Source organism: Choloepus didactylus, chromosome 8 (genome assembly GCF_015220235.1).
Source record: "Choloepus didactylus isolate mChoDid1 chromosome 8, mChoDid1.pri, whole genome shotgun sequence".
NCBI lineage: Eukaryota > Metazoa > Chordata > Mammalia > Pilosa > Megalonychidae > Choloepus > Choloepus didactylus.
Window position 1 is genome coordinate 40366521 of NC_051314.1, and position 25522 is coordinate 40392042.

Here is a 25522-nt window from a genome sequence, read left to right on the forward strand (position 1 = left end):
AAGTACAAAATGCAGAAGGTAGTATTGGGAGATGGGTTTAGAAAGGTTGATACGGAACATATTTTAAGGAACCCAAACTCTGCATGAGTGTGTATCAGAATCATCTGGAGATCTTGTTAAAACACATTGCTGGAACCCACCCAAATTTCTGATGAGATAGAAAGGCCTAGGTAGAAACTCAAGAATTTGAATTTCTGACAAACTCCCAGGAGCTAATGCTGCTAGACTATTTGACCACACATTGAGAATCACTGATACATATGATAGATAGCTAATTTGGAATTATGAAACTAAGTTTGGGCACATTTTAACTTTGAAAAATTTATAGATTGAGCAAGAGCGAATAGACAAGATTTGGCCAAAACTCCGAGTACTCGCAAGATCATCTCCTACTGACAAACATACACTGGTTAAAGGTGAGCAGATTTTACAATTATTTCACAATTTCTTAATACAGAAGTATGTTCTACTTCCTAAAATAAAATAATAAGATACTGAGTAGTAGATTGAGTTGTGGATATCATTTTTCCAGTAAAATCTAAATACATTTCCTTTTCATACCTTAGGTGAGTGTATTTAATCTTTAATGATTAAAACAGGATATTGCTCCTAATGTAAACTTAGTTTCTGGAGTTGGTCCTTGCCCAGCATCTCAGCATTTTGCATTTCTGTGTTTGTTTACTTACTTTTGACTTGTATTTCTGTGTTTGTTTACTTACTTTTGACCTTGAATCTGTAAAACTGACTAGTCAGGATATTCTGCCAAACCATCTTATTATTTAAAATGTTCTTACAGCCCAGATATTTACTTTTATTTAAGGTATAATTGACAGCACTGTCTCAGAACAACGCCAGGTTGTAGCTGTGACTGGTGATGGTACAAATGATGGCCCAGCACTGAAGAAAGCAGATGTTGGATTTGCAATGGTAGGAACTTACCTATTCACATATTTAGATTTAATTTATTGGCTGGGGCGGTTGTTGTTGTTGTTTTAACTTAATTGCTATTGATTTTAAACACTGTCCTGTAAAATTGATTTGAGAGATGATCAGTAAGCCTAAATCAATCTGTAAGTCTAATTAGTTTATACACTACCTTTATTTGATGCAATGAAATCTGGCTAGAAAATGACTTTCTTTTCAACAAAAGATAATTATCATAAGTGTACCTTGTATTCTGTGGGATATTTAAATGTCTGTCATCTCATCTGAATGACACAACAATCCTCCTAAGTAGAAGATAGGCTTAGAACAGTTGTATATGTTTGAAAATATAATTGAGAATCTTCCATTCAATCTAAAATATATCAAAAGCAATTGAATGTCATCATTTAATATATGGATGTAATCTTTTTAAATGGAAAAATATCTAATTGTTTTCTCCCGAGTTCTCAATTTAGATTTGGTTAAAGTGTTAGAAAATTTCAGCATTTCATGACTGTTTTCTTATACCATAGCCAAAGATACTGATGAAATGTTTACTGTACAGATGCTCCATAAATGTTAAATGTTTGGACTTAGGTTGTTAAATCTTTGAATCAGTTTCTTCTGGAGTTTTTCCAACATTGGAATGAATCTTGATACTTCCGGTTTGTTTTCTTTTGGAAAATACAGGTCAACAGTCATAATTCCTAAATCCAAAAATCTATAAAAACTGAAATTTTTTCCCTAAATTGACAGCATACTCATTCATTGCTGAACTATTGTGAGGCTATTATTTATCCCACTTGGTGTGAGTATTCATAGTCTTGTAGAGATAAAAATAAGTTTTTATGGGGTGCTAATCCTTTCTGGGAGTATTTCATGATATATAAGATATGTGCTTCATTATTTTTCTAAAATATGGGAGATGTTAAATTCTGAAACACATCTGGCCCTAAAGGTTTCAGGTAAGAGGATGTTTATCTGTTCTAATGTTTATTTGCATAATTTGTCCCCTGATACTTTGCTGCTAAAATAGAACTTTAAAAAGAAGAACCACCATGGTGGCAGTATGTTAACAGAGGAGTGGGAAAAGGAAGTTATGTGGGTAAATTACTCCCTGTAACCATGAGTCCTAAGATCCTCACACTACCCCATACTTGGGTTGACAGCTGGTTGATAGCTGCAGGGTATGAACCTCTGAAGACTTGTGAAGAGGAGCAGATGAGGGATAAGAATAATCAAGCATTCTTCCTTTTGCTTTAGGCAAACAGGATCATTCACTTTCAGAACACAGGATCACTCACTTCTGCTCTTGAGCATTTATTAGGATTCTTGTTGCTACTTTCATCCGGACAGCTGACCAGTAAGGCAGTTATATAGAGTACATTTTAAAATAAAAAAGCTTCCTACCCAAAACTTGAGTGTAGGATGGATATCAAGGGCTTTAAATAAATCCAGGTAGACATGGTACTACAAACAAAACTACAGTGGCTATTTTGTTTTTGTGTTTTGTCTTTTTTTAAGCTCAGAAAGTCTTAGACCATCACATGTTTTAATGATAGCTCATCAAGAATCTAAATTTATTTAAAAAATAAAGAATAAGTGCTTTTTGACTTGGACTTGAAAGCACTCTTGCTCAAGCTTGAATGTGTTGTGTATTTGCTCATTTCTTCCATTTCATATTTTAAAACTGAAAATCAAAATTATTTATCTTAGGGATTTTATTAGATACCCTGTCTTTAGTCCTTCTTAGTAGTAAATGTCTCCTATTTTTCACACAGAAATAACATTTTAAAGATTATATATTTAGTAAATTCAGTATTAAAATAAAATTTACAACAATCAAATAAGATTTACAAAAGGAATCTAATTTGGGTACATTATTAGCTTACAGAGTTCTGGAGTTTTCCCCTGTTTAGTGATATCCCATAGAATTCCTTAGATAGCAAGCTTCTATAGTGAATTTAAAGTATGATTACATTGTTATCACATTACATTATTCTTACCAAAAATCAATGAATCACATGTACAGATATTTTGATCATCAAAGACTGAATGCCTATGGCACAGTCCTATAACCAAATACATATATAGTAGTAACACCTTTCCCAACATAATTAAAATACTGTATTTTTAAACTTTATTTGATTAATTAGTAAAGGATTCACTTGTTTATTCTCCAAACAGTAAGAGGTTATTGTTTTTAATAATCCAGTCCAGAAACAGTAGAGGGAGTAGGAATCATTTTCTGCCTCCTAAAGGTTCTGCAGACATGCAAATAAAAAATCACAGCTGAGTGATAGTCAACAAAGCACTAAATACAGTATACTGAGAGCCTCCAGGAAGAAGTCCTTGACCCTGCCTAGAGATCCTGGGAAAGGTTTTCTGGAAGAGGTGCCATTTGAGCTGACGGAAGGAGAAGAGCAGATAGGAAAGTACAGGCAGGACACTTTCATTCATCAATGAATTACAAGTAGTTTAACCTAAGAAGGAGTGGTACTGGAGTAACTGGATACCAGACTGGGGGAATTGTAGGGAGCCATGATAAAAGGGCCTAAGGAATTTGTATTTTTATGCTGCAGATCAGGTTTTCCCAAGCAGAGTTCTGATGTAGTAAGAATTATGGAGACTTACACTGCACATTAGCAGGCAACTCTGAGAAACTCAGAAAGGCTATTTAACTTTTCTTTAATCTAAAGTTTCCCAGACTGTTTAACTGTGGAACTAGTTTTTATTTGGACACCAATTAACATCTAAATTTACCTTTTAAATTTATAAGAATTTTGAACCAAGGGAGTGGTGAGATAAGCATCTGTAAAGATGGGGAATGATTAGAGGCAGGAAAACCTGATAGGTTTAGAGGTGTTAAATATGTGGCAAATTAAAAATATTCACAGTAGAAGCTAGAGACTAAAATTATAAATTAAGGTGGTTTCTTCATTGAATATTTTGAGAAGTTTTATTTGAACTTTGTTTTTATCAAAATAATAAATACACATTTGAGAAGTTAAATAGTTGTATGCAACAGTGCCAAAGTTCCCTATAGCATACTATTTCTTCAACCCCATATTTTGGTTCCCCAAAGGAAACCAACTGTTTTAATTTCTTTTTCTTTTATTAATTGCATATCTCTAAATGATATTATGTAGTACTTTTTTTTTTAATATGTCTTACTATTAAGGAAAATGAAGCTTTAGCTCTTTCATACGTGAACACACACACACAGGCACTCACCCACCCCTCTTTTACTCCCACTATACGTTCATACTCACTACCTGTCCCATCATTCTTTCAGTAAAATTATGTCATACTTTTGGTTAGATCAGTATTCAATCCTTTATGACTGTAATACTGCTCCAAGCTGAGCCACGTGGCCTATAATTTTTCCTTATCCAACTTCCCAACTTCTTGTATTCTCTGTAAATTATCTTTTTTCATTTGCTTCCATCCCCTCCATACACAACCCCCCCCCATACACACACTTGCTTAGTTTTACTATGTATTTAACACTAATTCATCCCCACATTCTCCTTTCAGTACATCAGAGATATCTGGTACCCTCACCAATTTCACCTTGGAGATACCTCTCCCAGATCTCCTGACATGCTTTAACCTGACAGGCTGTTTGCTAGGCCTGGTTGTATGTTGATCTCCATATCTGAGGATTTCTGTTTTCTCTTTCTTGTTTTGGATCTTATTTCCTGGATTTGATGTCATCATCTTTTTTGGTTTATTCCCTCATCTATTAGAGCTACTTCCTGAGAAAAGGGTTCATGGGAGGTGGACTTTTTCATGACTTTTAATTACTGAAAATCTCTGTCCTCGCCTCACTCTTGACTCGTAATCTGATTTTGTATAAAAATCTAGATTGAAAAATCCCTTTTACTCAGAATTCTGAATTCATTTCTCTGTTGTCGTTTATACCATTTTAAATTTTGAGCCTAAATAAAACCTCTGTTTTCTTTTCTGGATGTGTGTAGGTCTTTCCTTTGTTTCTAGTCCTTTGAAATGTTACAATTGTTTGTCTTAGAGCAACATTTTACTGTTAAAACTCAGGTTCTTTGATTTTGCAAAATTTTCTTAAATTAGTCATTTTCTACTGTTTCTTCTTTCTGGAATTTCTCCCCCTTCCTCTTTCTTCCTTGGTTTTGGGCCTCTTGGACTGATCTTATTATCTTGTCTCTTTTTTCCCTCTTTACCACCTTTGCCGTTTTTATATTCAGGGATATTTCCTCAACTTCTGTTGTTTTTCATTTCTGTTGTCATATATTTACCTTCCAAGAGTTACTTTTTGATCTCAAAATTTTCCATCCTGTTTTAGCATCCTGTTCTTGTTTCATTCATGTACCTTTTACCTTTCTGAGGATTTGTGTTTTTTTTTTTTAAAGTAAACTTTTGTCTCCCTGCAGAGTCTATGTCCCCCAATTGCCTTTTGGTTTAGTCTGTTTCCGGTTAGTGCTTTCCTCTAATGTCAGGTGATTCTTGGTTGTGTATACATTTATCAGTATGAAGCTGAAAAGCTTGGTAAGCCCTGTGCCTGTAGGTGGTGTTTGTCAACAGGAAACTTCTTGGTAAGGTGATTTGGCTTGTCCATTTCCTTAGGAAACTTTTAATTGCATTAATTTTAGGTCTTTTCTACTGGCTTGATTAGATTCCCCAGAAAAGAATCTTCAAATCTGCTGCCCAGAGAGCAGTCCTAGATATCGCCTTGCCAGGATTCAAACAGAGGGAAAAAGTTCAATATTTAATAAGTAGAATTACTCTTAACTCTCAATTTTCAGTATAGTGCCCCTCCACATAGTGCCTGGTGTCCTGCAGTCTAGACATCCTCTGTCATACCCTTTATAGTAAATAAGCAAGCAGTCTTCTGCCAGGGCACAGAGGGTGGCAGATTGCCTGGTTGCATGAATTTGGGAAGAGACCCTAATTTAACTTTGTTATTTCTGTATAACACACATACAGAAACATGCATAAATCATAAGTGTACACCGAATGAATTATCACAAGTCAACAAACCTATTCTATGCAGGGCAAGAAATAGAACATTACCTTCATCCCTAGAAACCCCATTCGTACTCACTTCCAATTACTACCTTCTCTCTTTCTCTAAAAAGGTAATCGAAATCCTGATTTTTAACAATAAATATTACTGCTTTTGTCTGTTTTTGAACTCTGTGGAAAAGAATCATACTATCTATATATTTTTTTTTTCTTGAGGCTGGCTTCTGTTCAGCATTATGTTTGTGAGATTCATCTTTGTTATTAATAATCTGTGTTGCTGCATATAGCTGTAGTTCTTTTATTTTTATTAATCCATTTCATTATACTGTTAAGATAAACATTTGGGTTGTTTTTAGTTTGGGCCTTCTAAGCATGCCCTCAGTGTCTTTGGTAGACTTTCAAGAAATCCTCCTATTTTTATTCCCACCTTCACCCCTGCTTCCAGAGTCACCTAGTGCTTACATCCTGAGTGGTATAAGGGATCTATAGTGCACAAAAGGTTATCTCTGCTTTTTCTTCCATTGGCTTAGGATGCAGCTTTCTTGGGTCTGCTAAGTTACCGTTTGGTTATCTATTTTCCAAGCCTCTGCCATTTTCTTGTAGTATCTCTTTTCCCACTATCTGTGAGTTTTCTTTTCTTTTCTTTTCTGTTCTTTTCTGAAATGTCCCTTTTAGTGGACTTTTGGAAGGAACTTGTGTAATGCCTTTGTTTGCTCCTGCATTTTTAACCTAATTTGAACTTTATTTTCATGACTCATTCTTTACGTTTGACTTCTACTAAGATAGAATGTCTTTCTGAGGGGTATCTTAAAATAACTGTTACCTTCTTTTACAGTAAATTTTAGCCAGTAATTATTAAATATAATGGTAAATTTTGTGTCTTAATTTTATATTATCCTTTTGAATATTTAAAACATTTTAAAGATTTAGTCTAATTCACAGAATTTTTTTTAATAGGGTATTGCTGGAACTGATGTAGCTAAAGAAGCATCTGATATTATTCTCACAGATGACAACTTTACAAGCATTGTTAAAGCAGTTATGTGGGGACGAAATGTCTATGACAGCATCTCAAAATTCCTTCAGTTCCAGCTTACTGTTAATGTAGTAGCAGTGATTGTTGCTTTCACGGGCGCCTGTATCACTCAAGTAGGTGAAAATTTGTTTATTGAAACTAATTTATCTTAAAGCAAAATTGGACATAATCTGCCTTTTTAAAATACTTAAATATTTAAATAAGTTGAAGCTTAATATTTTTAGGTTAATTACAATAAAAATGTGACCCTGTTCTGTTCCTTAAGTTTTAAAATACTAAAGGCTGCCTAAGAACTATAAGTCCCTGGGTAGTTGTGAATGTCTATTAGGAAACATGTCTTTTTTAGGATTCACCACTTAAGGCTGTGCAGATGCTGTGGGTAAACCTCATAATGGATACACTTGCTTCCCTGGCTCTGGCAACTGAACCACCCACTGAGTCTCTCTTGCTTCGGAAACCTTATGGTAGAAATAAGCCTCTCATCTCACGCACAATGATGAAGAATATTTTGGGTCATGCAGTCTATCAGCTTGTGGTAGTCTTCACGCTCTTGTTTGCTGGTAAGAACTTCATTCCTAGCAAAGCTTCAGGTATTTCTGTTCTAAGCTAATGTCATCCAAGATGTTTCAATATTGCAAAATTTTCAAAGAACCTAAGTTGTTCTTTCCTTAGCCCCCATTTCTCCACTTCATCGGTGGGTGTTTAGAAATTGGGGGAGGCAGTATGAGGGGAAAGTGTACAGAATCTTGATTTCTGGTCCTGGCTTTGCTATTAACTTAAATATGTAATCTTGAGTACATTGCCATAGTTCTGGGGTCTTCAGTTTCCTCTTCTATAAAACAAGCGAGTTGTACTAAATAGTCACTGGTCCCTTCCAGCTCTTAGTTTCATTCAAGATCAAATAAAGGGTCTGCCTGAGTTTTATTATTGCATACTCCCTTGAAATGTTAAATTAATTTGTACGATAATTACAAAATAGTAATTTTTCATTTTTTCAGGAGAAAAGTTTTTTGATATTGATAGTGGAAGAAATGCTCCTTTGCATGCTCCTCCTTCAGAACATTATACTATCGTTTTTAATACCTTTGTGCTGATGCAACTTTTCAACGAAATAAATGCCCGGAAAATTCATGGTGAAAGAAATGTGTTTGAAGGAATCTTTAATAATGCCATCTTCTGCACAATTGTTTTAGGCACTTTTGTGGTACAGGTGGGTAACTGGAAAACATAGTTTGAATTGTGATTATTATGTAGGAAACTTTAAAAACAGATAGCTTGTTGCAGAAATTTCCTGACAGCTTTGTGTGAGGGTCTTCTATATAGTGCCTTAATGATGTTTAAAAAAGAGTTTTATTATATCATAACACAAGTGAAATTCTACATGTGAGAGGAGTATATTAAACTTATATTACTTTAATTGTACTATTGTTTCTGTGATTGTGGCACTTCATACTCACTGTGGTTCTAATTGTTCACTCTCCATCATTAAGATAATAATTTTGATGTTATTTGAAGTATATTTTACAGTTTGAAGTATATTTTACTTTTTCTAGTTTAGCTAGAGTGATCACTTGCAATTAATAGCAGTTGTATTTCTGCAGTAGTTTATTATAAGACAATAAAGATTTGGAAATAAATTTTTTAAAATCTGTATGATTTTGAATGTCTACATAATGTGTGGTATATATCTGTTTTTCATTTTGTAATATTGTCAGAACAAGGCCGAAAAAGGAATGAAGAATGGGATATGAGGGATGTGATGAAATAGGAAGGAGGATTGAAAAATTTCACCTTTTTTGATAGAGGTCATTCTGTGAACAAAACTAGGGATCATTTTGCATATAATGATTTTGTATAACTATGTATTAGGTCTATGTCTTTATTTGATCTCTGGTTCTCTGGTACTCTTCTGGTAAATTATTATTAATAGTAGAATCTGGAATCAAAACAGATAAGTAAATTGTGTGTGATCACACCAGGAAGTCAGTGAACACAGTAAGATTTAGAATTAAAAAGTGAGCTTTTTCAATAATGAAATCAGACAGTGATTGTGTGTTTTTAGATATTAAGATCTAAGAATTTTAAGCAGTTTATTCAGGCTGTATTTTGTACTGTGAATATCAAAACCCCCAAAATCCTACTTTAATTATTTCTGTAAAATCCTATTTTGTTTTAGCTTTCAGATTCTGCAGGCTTTGAAGGAATTGTTACTTGGCCATGTATTTTCTGGAATTCTTTTATTTCGATTTCATAAAAAATCCTTGTTAATGACACGTTAATATTTTAGTTTTTAGTTGCTTTGAAATTGGGTTCATTTTATCTTTTTTTTAATATATTGAAGATTGTAAAATTCAGCTTCCTATCTATGGATCAAGTGAATCTGCTAACGTAATTACCAACAAAGGTCAAGGTCTACCAAAAACAGATAACGTGAAGAGTCATTCTTCAATGCCTTACAAACTAGTGCTCCTCAAAGTGTGGCCACAGACCAGCTGCTGGTCTACTGTTTGTTCCCAGCCCCCAGTGAGATAAGGAGTTTGTGCCAGAATGTAAATCAGTGACACCACGTTGTTCATTTCACGCAAGGGTTTTTTGTTGTTATTGCTAGGTTGTTTGTTTGTTTGTTTTTAAGTAGTGGTGGTAAAACTTTCTTGATGACAGAAACAGTGCATTCATGCATTCTAGTGTACTTATCCTGTTATGGACCAGCACTTTGAAAAGCACTGTTGTAGAAAGTCAACTGGGTAGGAAAATGTGACCCTTGGTTTACACATAACTCATTTTGTTTGTTTCTAATACAGTCTAGCCAAAGTCTTGATTATAGAGCTGAGTTACTGGGAGGATTTGACTTTATAGATTGTATTAAATCTAATTTCTATTTTTTATCAGCTGATTCTCATTTTTACCCTTTTTTTGATCATGAAGTACATAATAATCCTTAGCTTTTAGTAAATACTTACAGTTTCTTTACTACTTTACAGCATTTAATGTAGAATCAGTGTTTTCAAAACTTTTTCTGAGTAACATAGTCCTATACTCTTAAATCCATCAGATGAATTTAAGAAATGTTGTGTGTTCTACCTACCTCTTAGAGATTCTTAAAGCAGTGTAATTTAGTGCTTATGAGTATGAACTTTGGGCTTATCAGGCCTGGGTTCAAATTATGGCACTGTCTCTTACTAGTTGTGTGACCTTAACAAAGTACAATTTCTTCATCTTTGAAATGATGATACTATATTAGGTCACATCGTAGAATTACTAGGCATTAAAGGAAACAATACGTATGTAACATTCTGAGGTTAGTGCCTGGTATTAAGTAGACACTCAAATATCAGCTGCCCCCCACCTTTTTTTAACAGCTTCAAAGGCTCCTGGAAATCTTACAGTTAATCTAAACTTAGGAGAAAACTCCTTATTCTCTCAGCATACATTTAGGAAATGCTTCAGCGGTCTCCTTAACTAAACGAAATTCAGTAAAAAGTACGCATTACTGATTTATTAACCTAGTTTAGTATTCAATTATAAATAAAATGACAGACGTTGAGACTACATTTCTGTAGTACAATGTTGATCTGAAGTATTTATTAAAGCATATGAAAATTTGGCCTCTTGTCCTTTGAAGGACAACTAGTTAGACAATTTTATTTCTTCCAACTTTAAAATCAAAAATTAGTATTTCTTATGAAACTGAATCTGCCAATCATAGTAATCATTGGTGTATTTCCCTAGCATATCCTTCTTTTCACAGCCCTCATTATATGAAAAAAAAAGATAAATTTTAAATTTTTAAAAAAATTGAGATACTCATACAAATAAATGTTGAACTTTTTCATGCCCCTTATTTATTTAGTTTACCAAAAAAAATGATTCCATTTTGATAACTCTGTTAAAACCCAAGTTAGATTGTCTATCTGGCTAGTTGTGCTACTAACATAGCAGTTGATAAGCTATCTATGTACAGTGTACAGTGGAATTGTCATAATACATTTTACTTGATTTGGAATAAAGTACAGTTGCAAAGAATGAAGTTCATATTTATATATTTTTTAAGTCTAAAAACATTAACTACCAAAATCATTCTTTTTCCTTTCAATGTTTGGCAGCTACTACCTGCCATATTAAGGAGAGGTCTATCAGACTCACAAGAGGGTGAATATTGTTTAACTCAGTATTCCCATATCCTTTTTTTTTAGGTCTTTTAAAATAGGGAAGGAAACATAAGTACTATATTATGAATTTAATTTATGCCAATCATTGGATTTCACCCTCTTTAAAAAGGAAGTCAAAATACCACCTCTTAGTACTTCATAGAGTTGTGCAAGTTGCTTTTCTTCTTTTATAGTTCATTATATGTATCCTCACATCTAAATAATACCTAGGATTGAACAACGCATAAAACAAAAAGGATTGAATATCATGTCCACTGTTCTATAACATATGATCTTTTTTCATAAAAGTATGTTATTTTTGTGGAAAGTCATAAATTATTTAAAGAATTACACTATATTCAAAAATACAGGAAAATGTAGTTACTTGGGGTGTAGATTGGAAACAGTATAAAGTTACTCTTGATCGTAAGAATTAGTAAACATAATTAAAATGTGAAATATGCCCTTAAAATTTTGGATAAAGAGAATTTATTTTTGTCAGTTTTCTTATATTCTTTTGTAAATATTATGGTACACCTCACCAGAATAGCAGTTGCTCAGATTGAGTTTTAAAGGGCACAATTTAGGCGTTTTTAAAGTATTAATTTTAAAACTTAAAAGATTTACATGTATTTACTCTTAATTATTCCTCCAGATAATAATTGTGCAGTTTGGTGGAAAACCTTTCAGTTGTTCAGAACTTTCAATAGAACAGTGGCTTTGGTCAATATTCCTAGGAATGGGAACATTGCTCTGGGGCCAGGTAAAAATCTCATCATTATTTGTTCCTAAAGTGAATTTTTTTAAACAATATTTCTAGTATATATTTTCTTTAATCAGTTCTGTTACTTGATTCTAAGTAGTTGCCGTTGTGGGTCTAGAAATTATATTCAAAGGGTATGTTTTTTGAAAATGTAGTATTTGTTCCAGTGTATTTATTGTGTTTATTTTGAGTATGCCTGTACCTATAAAAGAGTATTTTAATCTCTTATGTAGTTTTTTAGCTTTTTAGAGCAGGATATATTTTTAGAATTTTTTATTACAAAAATATAAAAATAATGTATTTAAGACTTTTCATGATTGTTATGTAATTTAATTCAAAATATAATGTAAGAAAAATCTTGAACTACAGTTAGAAAATGTTTTCCTATAAAAATGATGGTATCTGGAATAAATGGGCTGCATGATATTTCAGATTATTTAGATAGAATGGCTTTAAGAGTATATGTATACATCTATATATAAAAATATAATACAATGCCTAAAAAGTGAGATATACCTCACTTTTAGTATAGGCAGCTGACTCACAAATGCATGTCATCATTTTTTAAAGAGATGTGATAATAGTATATGCATAGTTTGTTTTAAACCCATTACCTTTACTGTAAAACTAGCTAATAGAGAATTTATACTAACATTTCCGTAAATAATGTTAACATGTATTACAGTGTATAACTCATATGAGCTAATTTATTATTCTGCATACCAGTCAAACCAAATCTAGGTTTTACTTAGCTCAGTTTTTATGAGTGTTCTATTTCATGTTTTTCTTAAGTAGTTTCTAGGTTCTGAGGTTTCTCTTATTCATTTTGAAAAGCTCATTAATAGAGATTTTCTTTTGAGTTGGGTCCATACTTGGTTTACCTTTCTAGTTTGATTATCATTTTTTAATTATTTCATAATGTTTCCTTATAGACAGATCACAACCCCACAACTTCCCAAAAATATCTAGCTGACTTTAGGAAGAGGTAATTCCCCTGTCAATACAGAGTACCCAAAAGGCTTCAGTTTATCCTCTTTGGTTGATGTCTTCTGTTGCTTTTAAGTGTGCCATGGCAGAAAGAGCACTGACTTTGGTAGTCGAGAGACTTAAGATTTTGTCACTCCATGGACCAGTCATTTCACATGACTTTGAGCCTGTTTCATTTCTGTGAAGTGAGGAGGTTTCAACTAGAAGTTCTCCCAGCAGTTTTGTGTCTTACTGAACTTCTTCCCCCTGATAAGTCTAACTTCCTTAGGGAATGGCCATTATTACTTGTAAGCTAAGCTAACACTTACTTATTAGGGTTTTGTACCCTTTATGTTTTGTGGAGCAACTGTTCCTCTTTGGTGTCATTATCAAATCAGTATTGATCCCATTATAAATAGTTGTATTTTGTAATAATAAGTACATTTAATAAACAAACTATTTTCAATTTAACTAAAAAAGAGTTTTTGAGTTTTGGTATGTTTTTTCTCATTGAACTGTTATAGCACTAATGACATATAAACTCATTTTTCATCCAATAAGAACACCTGTGGTTTTTTTTTTTTTATTTTATTTGAAATAAATATAATTAATAATAGGTAAAGTAAATGTGTCAAAGCATGGTTGTATAATTTACTGTCTTGTGTGTCCTAAATTAAATATGAAAACTTTAATCAGGTTCATTTCCATTCAGGAAAACTTTTTGCTCTTCAAACTTAAATCATTTGTGTAGCTAACAGAAGAATATTTTTTGTTCTGGAAAACACAGCTTGATCAACAGGAGCACAATACTTCATTGGTAAAGAGAGTTGGATATGCTTGCAGCTTTTTAATACCATTTGTATTAAAGTTGATCCGTTTAATTGCATCAGTATGATTTATTTCTAAGTTCTTTCCCCTGTGTTATAGCTTATTTCAACAATTCCGACTAGCCGTTTAAAATTCCTTAAAGAAGCTGGTCATGGAACACAAAAGGAAGAAATACCTGAGGAGGAATTAGCAGAGGATGTTGAAGAGATTGATCACGCTGAAAGGGAGTTGCGGCGTGGCCAGATCTTATGGTTTAGAGGTCTGAACAGAATCCAAACGCAGGTATGGGCCTGGTAGAAAGGTAGGAGAGATGACGGGAACCAGGGGCTTTTTGACCTGGGGAGGAGGTTTGAATGTGCTCCTTAACTTCCTTTCTAGCCTTCCCGAACCCACAAAACTTACTCTTGAAAAATAGTACCGTTGACTGGAATGAGTGAAAGTTTTAACTGGTCATGAAAGAATGTGCCTGTACTCCCCTAAGCTCCTTTTTTCCTAGCTTTTTCCCCCTTCATCTCAAAATGCTACTCTTGCCTATTTATCTGCTCTGTAAAAAGTGCCTTTTTCTTTACTTTTTGTATGTTGATAGATGGAATGGTCCTTTCTCTTGTTCTCTCTCTTTCTCTTGCTGAGCAAGCTGTCACAATCTCTTGATTCCTTGCAGATGGATGTAGTGAATGCTTTCCAGAGTGGAAGTTCCATTCAGGGGGCTCTAAGGCGGCAACCCTCCATCGCCAGCCAGCATCATGATGTAACAAATATTTCTACCCCTACACATGTAGTGTTTTCCTCTTCTACTGCTTCTACTACTGTGGGGTGTGAGTGTGTGTTCCTAAGTGCATGAAATTAACATTTCCTACTTCACACACCTAACGTTTCTCATTTTCTCCTTAATGTTTAAGTTCATTGTTCAGGCTTTTCATAAAGCTTTCTTTTTGTAAAGTGGATTGAGACCTCAAAGTGTTGTCGTTGTTGTTGTTTTATTTCTTAGAGGGCTAGATAACAGGTGGAACAATTGCAACCAAAGATTAAATATGAAATCGGTGAGCTTGTCTCTGTGCTAACTCTCCTAGTTAATATGGGGAATAAAATTGTAGCTTAGAATTTGTGAAACTACTATAAATTTTTGAGTATATGCCTTTAAACATGTTCATACTGCATGATTCCCAGAAGCATGTGATTTGCAACTGATCTAACAGAACTAGGAAATTGCATTTATGAAGCTAAAAAATGAATTTAGAACTTTGACTTTTATCTTGTTCAGTTTGGAAAAGTAAGTTAGTAGCCAGAAGAAAAGGTCTAAGCAAATAGCCATTTATGCCACCTTAGCCTGAACTTCACTTGCCTTGCTTTGGGCTTGTTTGTTTATTTTTGATAGGTTCCCTGTATAAACTGCAAAGTTCTATAATAGTTACATGTTTTTGTGTGTTTTTTCATTTGTATAACCAATTTGATTTAAAATTATATCACAGTTAAGAAATGCTCCGAAATCTAAGTTTTCAAAAGAAGTATAAAACTGTGCCGTTGATTACTGAACTGTTACAAGTCTGTAATTTTAGAAAATGGCAAGCTCCCTAAAAGCATTAAAACCTATTTCATCCTTCCTCTGAGTTAGTGTCTTCTGATTTCGTGGAGGATTCTTAGTCTATTGGAGGCACTAAAGATATAAACGTACCCACACCCATCCCACCCAAGGAATCTGCTGCAGCACCTAAGGTTAACCTTGTGTTAGGCAGAGACCTACCTTTTCCACATTTGATCTCCAGCCAGTTAAGGACTGAGGAACTTTGGGAAGCTGGAGAAACGATAATTGAGAGAGAAAGCAGTGCTGTTTTAAGGAAGAACATTTATTTAATGCCTGTTTGTTCATTGTTTGCTTAAATAATTTTAAGAAGCCTTTCTGGAAGTCAGAGGAAGTCAAATCCTTTGTAATGAAAATATGTCCTTATATTTGGTAATTTTCATATGGCTTTGTAATTTTCAAAAGGCTCGGTTATTTCATTTGATATTTTTAACAGTATTGCAGAACAAGAACTATCCCCATTTTACAGGTGCAGAAAACTGACTTGGAGTTTAAATGACTTGTCTTTGGTCACAAGGCTAATAAGTATAGGCAGCATGATATAGTACAAGAGTAGACAAGTGTTTGAAGCAAACTGACCCTGTAATATTAGACAAGGTATTGAATTTATAAGCATATACATACCTACCTGAATGAGATGGCAGGGGTAAATTGCTCGGCCTTATGCCTGGTATAGTACATGATAGTTGCCTCCCTCCCTGGATCTGTGGATTTTACACTATACCGGCCTCTCTAGGGCTTCTTGCCACCCGGCCCTTCATCCCCTACTATTGGTGTTTCTTCCGTTCTGTTCCACAGACATTTATGGAATGCCTACAATATGCCATGGCTGTGCAAGACCCTCTAGAACTTGCAGTCTAGTGAAGGAAGTGAACAAGTAGTTGGAAATTTGTATATCTTAAGAATTATGAAACACAGAATATTGTAGCAGGGGTTAGTCCTTAACCCACTTGAAAAGTCAGGAAAAATTTCCTGAAGGAAATAACTCCTGAGATGACCCTTGATGGAATTTGTCAGTTGAGGAAAACGGGCTGCATTCCAGGCTTTAATGACATAGTTTAGTACTAAAAGAATGAAAAAATGTGAGGGGTTGATGAAGCTGGAGAGAAGGTACGTTCTGTTCATAAGCACATAAAGGATCCAAACTAAGACTTTATCTTTAAAATCTCCTTGCCTTGAAATTTTTAATTTGAAAAATTTCAAACCCACATATAGACAAGTTGAAAGATTAATACATGAATACCCTTCACCTAGGTTTACCACTTACTAACACTTTGTGCTATCTGCCTTATCTCTGTCTCTATATCTAAATATATACTTTTTTTTTTGCTGAACCATTTGAAAATAAGTGGCAGACATGACATTTTACCCCTAAATACTTTAGTATGTACATTCTAAGAATAAGAAGTCTCCTGTATAACCACACTACGTATATGTGTGTGTATAAAACCATGATATCCAAGAAATTTAGCATTGATACCATAATATATGATACATAGTTCATATTCAGATTTCTCAGCCCACAAAATGTCCTTGTGCTTGAAATAACTTTTTTGATTATTTCCTCGTGATTAACTTCATGTTAAACTTTTTTGACAAGGTTATCTCATAGATGATATGTATTCTGTTCATTTTTATTTCAGCAACATTTTAAATGATTGACTCATTCTTTGAGGGGTGTCACAATATGGCCATAGGTATACTATATTTACAGTATTTCTCAGCCTAATTGTGTTCTCAGTCTTACAAGTTAATCACAGACTCTATTTTGAAGACACACACATGTGTACTGCTCCCTAGGCTGTTTTCTGGTGCCCAGGTATGTATGAAAACTTCTGGTGCTGGGTCTTTGTGGCTGGGGGAGTGATAGCAGATGCTGATGGAAAGGTAGGTTTAGGCTGGACTGATACCATCCAGAGATCTGTTGCCCTGGCTAGCTAGCACTACATTCCTGAAGCAAACTTCAGAAAGTTGGAAAGGAAGATTTGTAGTGGTTTCGTCATCAAGGTGTTTACTTCTTGTAACTGTACAAAGAGATGTTTACTATTTCTTTATTCTGAGTTCTTGGAACATAAAGAAGTATTCAGGGACTGAGGTATATCGTGTATGTGAGGTAGTTACCATTATACATACACTACCAGTTACAAAAATAGTATTGCCATTACTGTAATTGTCTTTCAATTTTGCTGGTGTAACATTGTCTTAGATGGCACAGAACATTAGCCAATATGTAGAATTAATGAATAGTGGTAATATGTTTAATAAAAGGTTTTATTTCCTTGCTGATTTCCTTCCTTAATTTAGAATAGTCTTAGAAATATCAGCGGATATCAGACTTCTTTGCTGGAGTCCTTGTTAAATGGAAAAATAATGATCCATTTCAACTTTGTCAGCTACTATGCTTGAAACAACTCTGGAGCTATCTTTTTTCCCCCTCTATATTAGTCAGATCTTAACTATTCAGGATACCCAGAGAATACATTCTGTGGTTTTTCTTTGTTTATAAAGTATATCTTATATCAGTTTTTGCCATTAGTAAATCATTTTGCTGCATCAATAGCTAAGCTTTTCTGGAAAGGATAAATTGAAAGAAAGCTTTGTCTTCTAGGTGAGAGGTAAGCAAACTATGACTGATAGGCCAAATATGGCCCACCATTTGTTTTTGAAAATTAAGTTTTATTAGAATACAGCTCATTCATTGTCTATTGCATTTTTCACACTTCAAAGGCAGAGTTAAGTAGTTGTGGCAGAGACCGTATGTATGGCTCACAAAGCCTAAAATATTTATCTAGCCCTTTACAGAAAACATTTGCCAATCGTTCGAGATAATTAAGACATTATACATTATACAGGTGGATCTCACTTTGAGAAAATTAGATGTAAAATGCCCAACTTTGGAAAATATTCTAGAATTTTCTTTCTTGTTGCAAAGTATCTTTTCCTTTACCATTACAGTTCTTTTAGTTAGTGCACATAGTGAAAGTAATGATTAATATAAATTTCAGAAATAGGTAATCTGTTGTATCCTGTAGGTAAAGATGTGTCATCTAGTGATTAAATAATCTGGTATGTTAGAGCTTTCTCCTTTCATACCACATTTTGGGCAATTAATTGTTGTGATTTTGTGCTGTTAAAAGTTAGGATTGTATTTTAGGAAAAATGAGTGGTTTGCAGGGTACATGACCTAGTTTTGATTTGTTTCTTAAATTTAATGTATTGCTTACCTGGATAACCATTTGCTGAATTTCTTAAAATTGCTTTAGGATTATGATCATTACTTTTTTTGTTTACCATATATGCTTTGTGCTATGTTTTCCTCTGGGGTTTTTTGTTTTTTTGTTTTTTTGTTTTGTATTGAAAAATTTACACTTTAAAATTTTTCTTGATACAGGAATTATTGACTTTTTCCTAATTCTAATAATTTCAGGAGTTATAACTAGGTTTGTGCATAGTGGTTCTTGATAACTATTAAAGGAATTGAGTTAAAAGACTGGATAAAATAAAGAGTAAATAAGGCTTGGATTATCAAGAATGGGTGGAGGTACCACTTATGTTTCACTTAAGCAGAATTCCTGTGGTATTGATACGGTCTCCTACCTATCTAAAATATTGTTAACACACTTACTCTTATCCTCAGAGTTACCACTGTACCATGAGAATATTATATCTAGAAGGTAATGAAGATTAGAATGAGTGTAACCTAGCTCACTGCCTAAGATCAAGATGATTTCTTATTTCTGTTTTTCTGAGTAGAAAGTAAAATAATAAACCTGGTTTGTGACACCTAGTTAATCTAGACTGTATTGTATGAATATGATACAAGAACTGTTCTGTGAAAATTGTATTGTTTTGGAGCATCGCTAAACTGTCCCATTTCTGTGCTGATTCTGACCACCAGTGATAGCTTTTAAGGTACTTTACCTTAAGGAGGGGAATCAGAGGAAGGAAGTATTCGCTTTAATCTAATGAAATATTTTATTCTGACAATGTTATCTATAAAGTAAATGTTCATATGTCCTCTTCTTTCATCGATTTCCAAGAAACCTGAAACTGGGAGTCCAGAAACCTTGGTTCTGAGACTCTCTTGGTCTAATTAGTGACCTTGACAAATCAGTCACGCATTCTTAGTTGCTCAGTTTCGTTATATATAAAGTGGTTAGAATAAAATATCTTTACTATCTTTTCAAGCTCTGAAGTTCTAGAATAATTTAATATAAATTCTTTCTGATAGGAAAAATTCTTACCAGTATTGGAAATTTTTGACAAAAAGAAGTTTTAGTCTGATTTCACCAGCCACAGGTATGTGTGTGTGTGTGTATGCACACATTTACCATCCTTGCCTACTCACTCTTTCACCCTGCCCTTAGAGCTTTGCATACTTTCAAATCTGTATCTTGAGCTCTAGATATTTTCACTTGGACTTTCCATATGTAACATGTAACAGAAAATGCATTTTTCCTTCTTGATTTTTTCACCACTTCCTTTGGCCCAGACTGGTACAAACAAAACAAATACAAAAACAATAGCAGCAAACAACAGTTTCTCTAGCTTTGTTAGCGTCACTACCAGCAACTTAGTCAAATAAGCAACAGCTTAAGAGTCACCTTCAACAACACTCATCACCCTCAAGTTTGCCACCTGGTCTACTTCTTAAATCTCTCTCCAATTTGTATTCTCCTCTTTTCCTGCTGGCCACTGACATCAACAGATTTTCTTTTTTGAGGAGGTTATTTTTTACTTTTTAAACTTTAGAGTCTAAATAAATATTAGGGCAGTCAGGACACTTGCTGAATGCCCACATGTGTAAAATCCTTACAAACAGGATTTCACAATAAAAACAGTCAAATAATTATAATGGTATATTTAGCAAACATTGTTTACATACCATATGTAAAACACTTTACATCTTTGTAAAGGAGGAATAAAAGCAATAAACGAAATAGAAAATATACTTACTGCTGTTGGTCTGTCAAATTAAGGAACTTACATATTAATACATAAATAAGATATTATAAAATAGCATATATAAAGTAGCATAATGTAGAGTAGATGTTTGCTACTCGAAGTGTGGTTCGTGGACCAACAGCGTCAGCATCGCCTGGGAGCTAGTTAGAAAGCAGGATCTTCCGGACCCTACTGAATCAACATCTGCATTTTAGCAAGATCCCCATGTGATTTGTATGCATTTTTAGTTTGAGATGCCCTGGTATTGATGATACATATAGAGTACTTGTGAACCAACACTGTTCAAAGTCTGTGCCTATATAACTAAAGCTCCTAACAATCCCATAAGGTAGATGTCATTGTTATTTCTCATTTTGCTGTTGAGGAAACCTGAGAGGCTTAATTAGTTTATCCAAGGTTCCTCAGCTAGTAAATGGCAGAGCTGGAAATCACCCCTAGATGCTATCATCCTCACTCAACGATGACACCATACTCTCTTCTCTCTCTCAGTATAGTGGGCTAAGTAAACATGGACAAAAGCAGCCTACAAACAGGGCTTGGTAAATAGGAAAGACGTCTTTGAAGGACAGATGAATTTTAAGTCAGAAATGGGAATATAGCCCTAAACTCTACATTTAAAAAAAAAAAAAAAATGCTTTCAAATGCCCATTTGAAAAAATAATTGTCTTGTGAGATGATTTCAGTGACTACATGTTTTTTCTTGAATTCCAGTTACATCCCTTAAGATTATGAGTAAATGATGTTTATTATTAAACAAGATTTATTAGAGCAAAAGCAAACACTGTTTGAATTGATATATAGTAGGTGCTCAGTTATTTGGATTTGTCTTATATTTTTTTAAGTCTTCACTGGGTGAATGAGACCTAATATTGGTGTGTGCGGTAATGTTTTTGAGTTTGATTGCACATTAACTTATTTTCAACCATACAGCAAACTTCCAGGAAGGAAGATAACAGGAATTGTGTTGGGTTATGTGTTTAGGGGTGAAAATATCAGAAAATTTTATATCTTCTGCTTGGAAAATATCTCACATAAAAATCCCAGATTTTTTTTTTTTTGGGTTCAGGTTTCGGTTTTTAAGTTTATTCTTCCCAGTAATCTATGGTATGTAAATTGATTTAAGTTTAATCTGTTTATTATAGAGAAAATCACTAACATTTTATAGATAAATGGCATATACTCAAATATTTATAGCTGTTTAATGGCATTTTATAGATATTTATTTGGGTTTGTCTTTATTTTTTAAATAAGGGACTAGTGGGGTAGATGTCAGTTCATTGTGGCATTCAGCTTATATTTGCTTGGCTTTTTCATAGTTGGTGACACCCTAATTCCTAGCATGATAAATAGTAACCCTTTGTGCCTGACTTTGTTTAACTTTTTTTAATTGTTTTTAAAATTACATTTTTTATTTTTTTTATCAGCTAAGCTTGTGTATGGTTAAGTTTTTGTTTTGTTTTGTTTTCTTAGAGAAAAAATCCTATAAAATGGCTATTAAATTTTTAGCCAGTGACAATGAGATTTTCTTATTACTTTGAATTCTATACCTCTTAATTCTTAGAGTATGTGGTTTTGTTGTTCTGTAGTGTCCTACTAAAATATTCATTTTTTTACAGTGTATTGCAAGTTCCACTGCATTACATGCAAATATGATTCACTCATACCTAGCTGTTTGTGGATTCAAACTCATAAATGAACCACTTTTAAGTTAATTTAATAGTGTACTGACATCTTTCTGTGTTTTCTGATATTTACAGATTCGAGTGGTGAATGCATTTCGTAGTTCTTTATATGAAGGGTTAGAAAAACCGGAATCAAGAAGCTCGATTCACAACTTTATGACACATCCTGAGTTTAGGATAGAAGATTCAGAGCCTCATATACCCCTTATTGATGACACTGATGCTGAAGATGATGCTCCTACAAAACGTAACTCCAGTCCTCCACCCTCTCCCAACAAAAATAACAATGCTGTTGACAGCGGAATTCACCTTACAATAGAAATGAACAAGTCTGCTACCTCTTCGTCCCCAGGAAGCCCACTACATAGTTTGGAAACATCACTCTGATTGTAAGCTGAATGTTAACACTCTAGCTGCATTGTAAAGAAACAAAGTGAAACTGGGTCTTTTCACATATTGTGACGGACAAGATCGTATACTTGTCTGTGGACTTCAACAGAAGACACACTTGTACGAATGTAGATTTATTTTTTTAAAAAAAAAGCAAAGCTTTCTGCCAGACTGAGGGTGCTTTTTGGGGGGTGGGAGAAATGAACTGACAGATAACAGTAACTCAGCATAAGTGACCTGTGGATCATCAGTAGTATGTAAGAATGGTCCTGAACAGTATATTAGTGGAGCTTTAATTATATCTTAATCCTTGATGGGAGTGAGGGAGGAGTAAAGCTGGGGAAGACAAAAGAGCCCTGGATCATTGAATTGATAACTTTAATTTCTGCTGTTGGCTGTTAATAATTTGGATTATTTATGTTTATAAATGATACAGATCTGTTTACAAGGTTTGTAGATACTTTTTTTGTTCCTGTTCATAGATGGGAAGCTTCCTTATAACTGATGCAGAGAAAAATTAGTCCTTCAAATACTGCTGTATTTTCAGGAAAAAAAGGGGTGTTTCTATTGAAACTGTACTAAATTTTTGCCTACAATTTACCTTGTTAAATATTGTAGATAAATTGCTAATACTAATAGCCAAATAGATAACACTAATGCTTTGTTTAAATAAAAAAAAAACAAAAACAAAACAAAACAAAAAAACATGAGCAGTGGTGTTCTAATGAAGGTATGGCATCTGTCCTAATTAGTTTCTTAAATACATTTACTACTTAATGGTTTTGAAACAACTGTTTAATTTTTAAAAATTTTGGAAAACTTGCTAATAACCTTTTGTTCAGAATTTAGTAGATTGTTTAATGCAGGACATCAACTACACAATGAAAGATGCTTGAAATGCTTTTGTTATTTCAGGCAAATCAAATTAAATCAAACTATCAAGCTACAAGAGAACCTTAGTCCTTTTTGTTTTTGTCTAAATATGTTAGTTCAGTGATGTCTTGGTGAACTGTGAGTGAAGTGTTGATTTTTCTAATAAAACTTTAGAAACCTTCATACAGCATGAGGGCTGTTGGCATTTTGAAAAAGGTTAATAAGCAGAAGCATACATGTTTTCCTTTTGTTTTGAAACTTGTTTGTAAACATAAATAAATATGCCCTTTTATTAAATAAATACACAGCAATGTTTTTTTAAAAGAAATTTCAGCTTCTTTACTCAGTTCTGCCTATGTGGTACATCAGTCTGTCTCTTTAACCACAATTGGAAAAAATTTCAAGATGGTAACAGCCCTATGAAGTACCACTTTAATTACTTAGTGGTAATCTAGTAGAGTCAGATAAAGAAAATTATTGGGATTACACCATTTGACATGTTAACCATAGAATTTAGTTTTGTCTAAAATAGTCTCACAGTTTAAAAAAAAATTAATGATTATCACTGTCTTTGGTACATTTGTTTTTATTAAGTGGCCAAAATAACAGATTAGGTAAAATGAGATTATGAAAAGGTGGAAAAGGTCCTAAAAATTTAGATTTAATAAATTAACCATAGACTGGAATGCCCATCTCTAAGCCAATTGGGTTCTTTAGCTCTGTATTTCTTGCGTCTACCTTCTTTTTTTGCCTATGTCTTTACCCTTTAGGAACTGGCCTTTTGTTAGGGACCAGGCTTCACCGGATATTCAATCCTCAGGCTGACATAAAGTTTACGAGGACTACTACAACATCTGAGAGTGCTGGCCCAGCAAAGAACCGTTTAGTTGATGGTGCTTGATATTTTTGGAGGCTGGGGGAAAATCTTTTTCTCGCCATCAGTTCTTTGCAGTAATCCTCTGCAAGTGTTAGAAACATATTGGCTCTGTCAGCATTTGTAACTGTACATTTATTCATCAGGTATTTATAGTGAATCATACTGTAAAAAAAGGTAGCATGATATGCTGGAAAGCATACTAGACTAGGAGTCAAGATTTGGTTTCTAGTTCTGGTTTTGCCATTAACTTGCTGCATGACCTTGGGAAAATCATTTACCCTGAATGAGGGTGGTGGACTAGATTGTCTTGAAGAACCCTTTCAACTCTAAAAATTAACCCTATCAACTGGAGAGCCTACAAGGCATAGGGAATAGAGAAAAAGGGAAATGTTTCCAGTTTTATTTTTTATTTTGGTTATGCTTAAATATGAATGTAATTACCAAAAGATTTAGAAGTGCATGTGCTTTGGGGGGTTTGTATTGAGCTTTTACAGTATTCATTTTTCAACTCAAGGCAATGGCTTTTTACACCAACTCTAATCCATAAACGGGTCTTACGACGTCCATGAAGTAGTAGCAAGACATGCTTAGTGTGTACTTCTCTCTTTGAGACACTGTAATTTCTACCAGAAATTTCCAGAGCATTATGTAAGTATAAAAAATGCAAGCAAGCTGTTAAAAGATCTCGGATTCCATTATATAGTATGTATCGCTGAAATCAGCATCTGTAACTCAATCACTTTTCTCTTTTATCCTCTAACCAAAAATTGTTTAATTTTGCATCCCAAATGTTTTTAATATTTGTATATTTTTTAAAAATCCTTTTCTCTTCATCATTGCCTTTTTTTGTGGTTGTAAATAGACTTACTTGCACTTTAAAGATGAGTTATTCCTTGTCATCTTACAAATATGTGATATGGTAATTTTCATAACAGATGTCAGTTTTGAACCAAGAAATGGTGATTTGTTTATAAGAAAAAAAAAAAACTGGCTTCATTTCTGTGAAATCGCTCTTTGAAAATTTCTTTTTACACGTGTAAGCCAACTGAAATACCGTGATGGTGTTGATTCCTTTAAATGATGCTTACCATCTATTTTAGCCACTGAGCCTTTTATTATTTGTCTATTTGTAAAGTTTATTTGTCTTAACTCATTTAATAAATATACTGTTTATCTGTTTCTGAATGGGGACTGAACTTTTTGAATATTGAAATTGATTTAAACATCATATATTGAAATTACTTTTTTCTACTTGAAATTTTTAAAATCTTGATTGATGAAAATTCTATAATGTCCTTGAAATGTTATGGTTTTGTTACAGTGAATCAGGGTTCTAATATGCATGGTCTTGCCTCTAAAATGAAAGTTGGCACATTCTCCCTATTACCCTATCCCCATTTTCAACCCTTGTAGCACAATAATAATTTCTGCAGCCCATGGGAGTATAATGTTTTGGTTTTAGAACAGATGAGTATTTCACATTAACTGTA

At 33.6% G+C, this 25522-nt stretch overlaps 1 protein-coding gene across 3 annotated transcripts in view; it reads left to right on the forward strand.

Annotated features, from left to right (window-relative positions):
• The window catches only part of ATP2B1 (ATPase plasma membrane Ca2+ transporting 1), a 144998-nt gene extending 119781 nt beyond the window's left edge, over window positions 1–25217 (forward strand). The window contains exons 14-22 of one of the 3 annotated variants that reach the window (XM_037847109.1): window positions 329–416; window positions 821–927; window positions 6883–7074; window positions 7308–7521; window positions 7960–8171; window positions 11765–11872; window positions 13766–13948; window positions 14328–14479; window positions 21968–22118. In XM_037847109.1, coding sequence (XP_037703037.1) covers window positions 329–416; window positions 821–927; window positions 6883–7074; window positions 7308–7521; window positions 7960–8171; window positions 11765–11872; window positions 13766–13948; window positions 14328–14479; window positions 21968–21980 — 1269 coding nt within the window. In that variant the 3' untranslated portion in view covers window positions 21981–22118. Of the gene's footprint in view, window positions 1–328; window positions 417–820; window positions 928–6882; window positions 7075–7307; window positions 7522–7959; window positions 8172–11764; window positions 11873–13765; window positions 13949–14327; window positions 14480–21967 lie in introns of all 3 variants that reach the window. The other 2 variants (XM_037847107.1, XM_037847108.1) reach the window with 2 other exon arrangements.
• The last annotated feature ends 305 nt before the right edge of the window (window positions 25218–25522 follow it).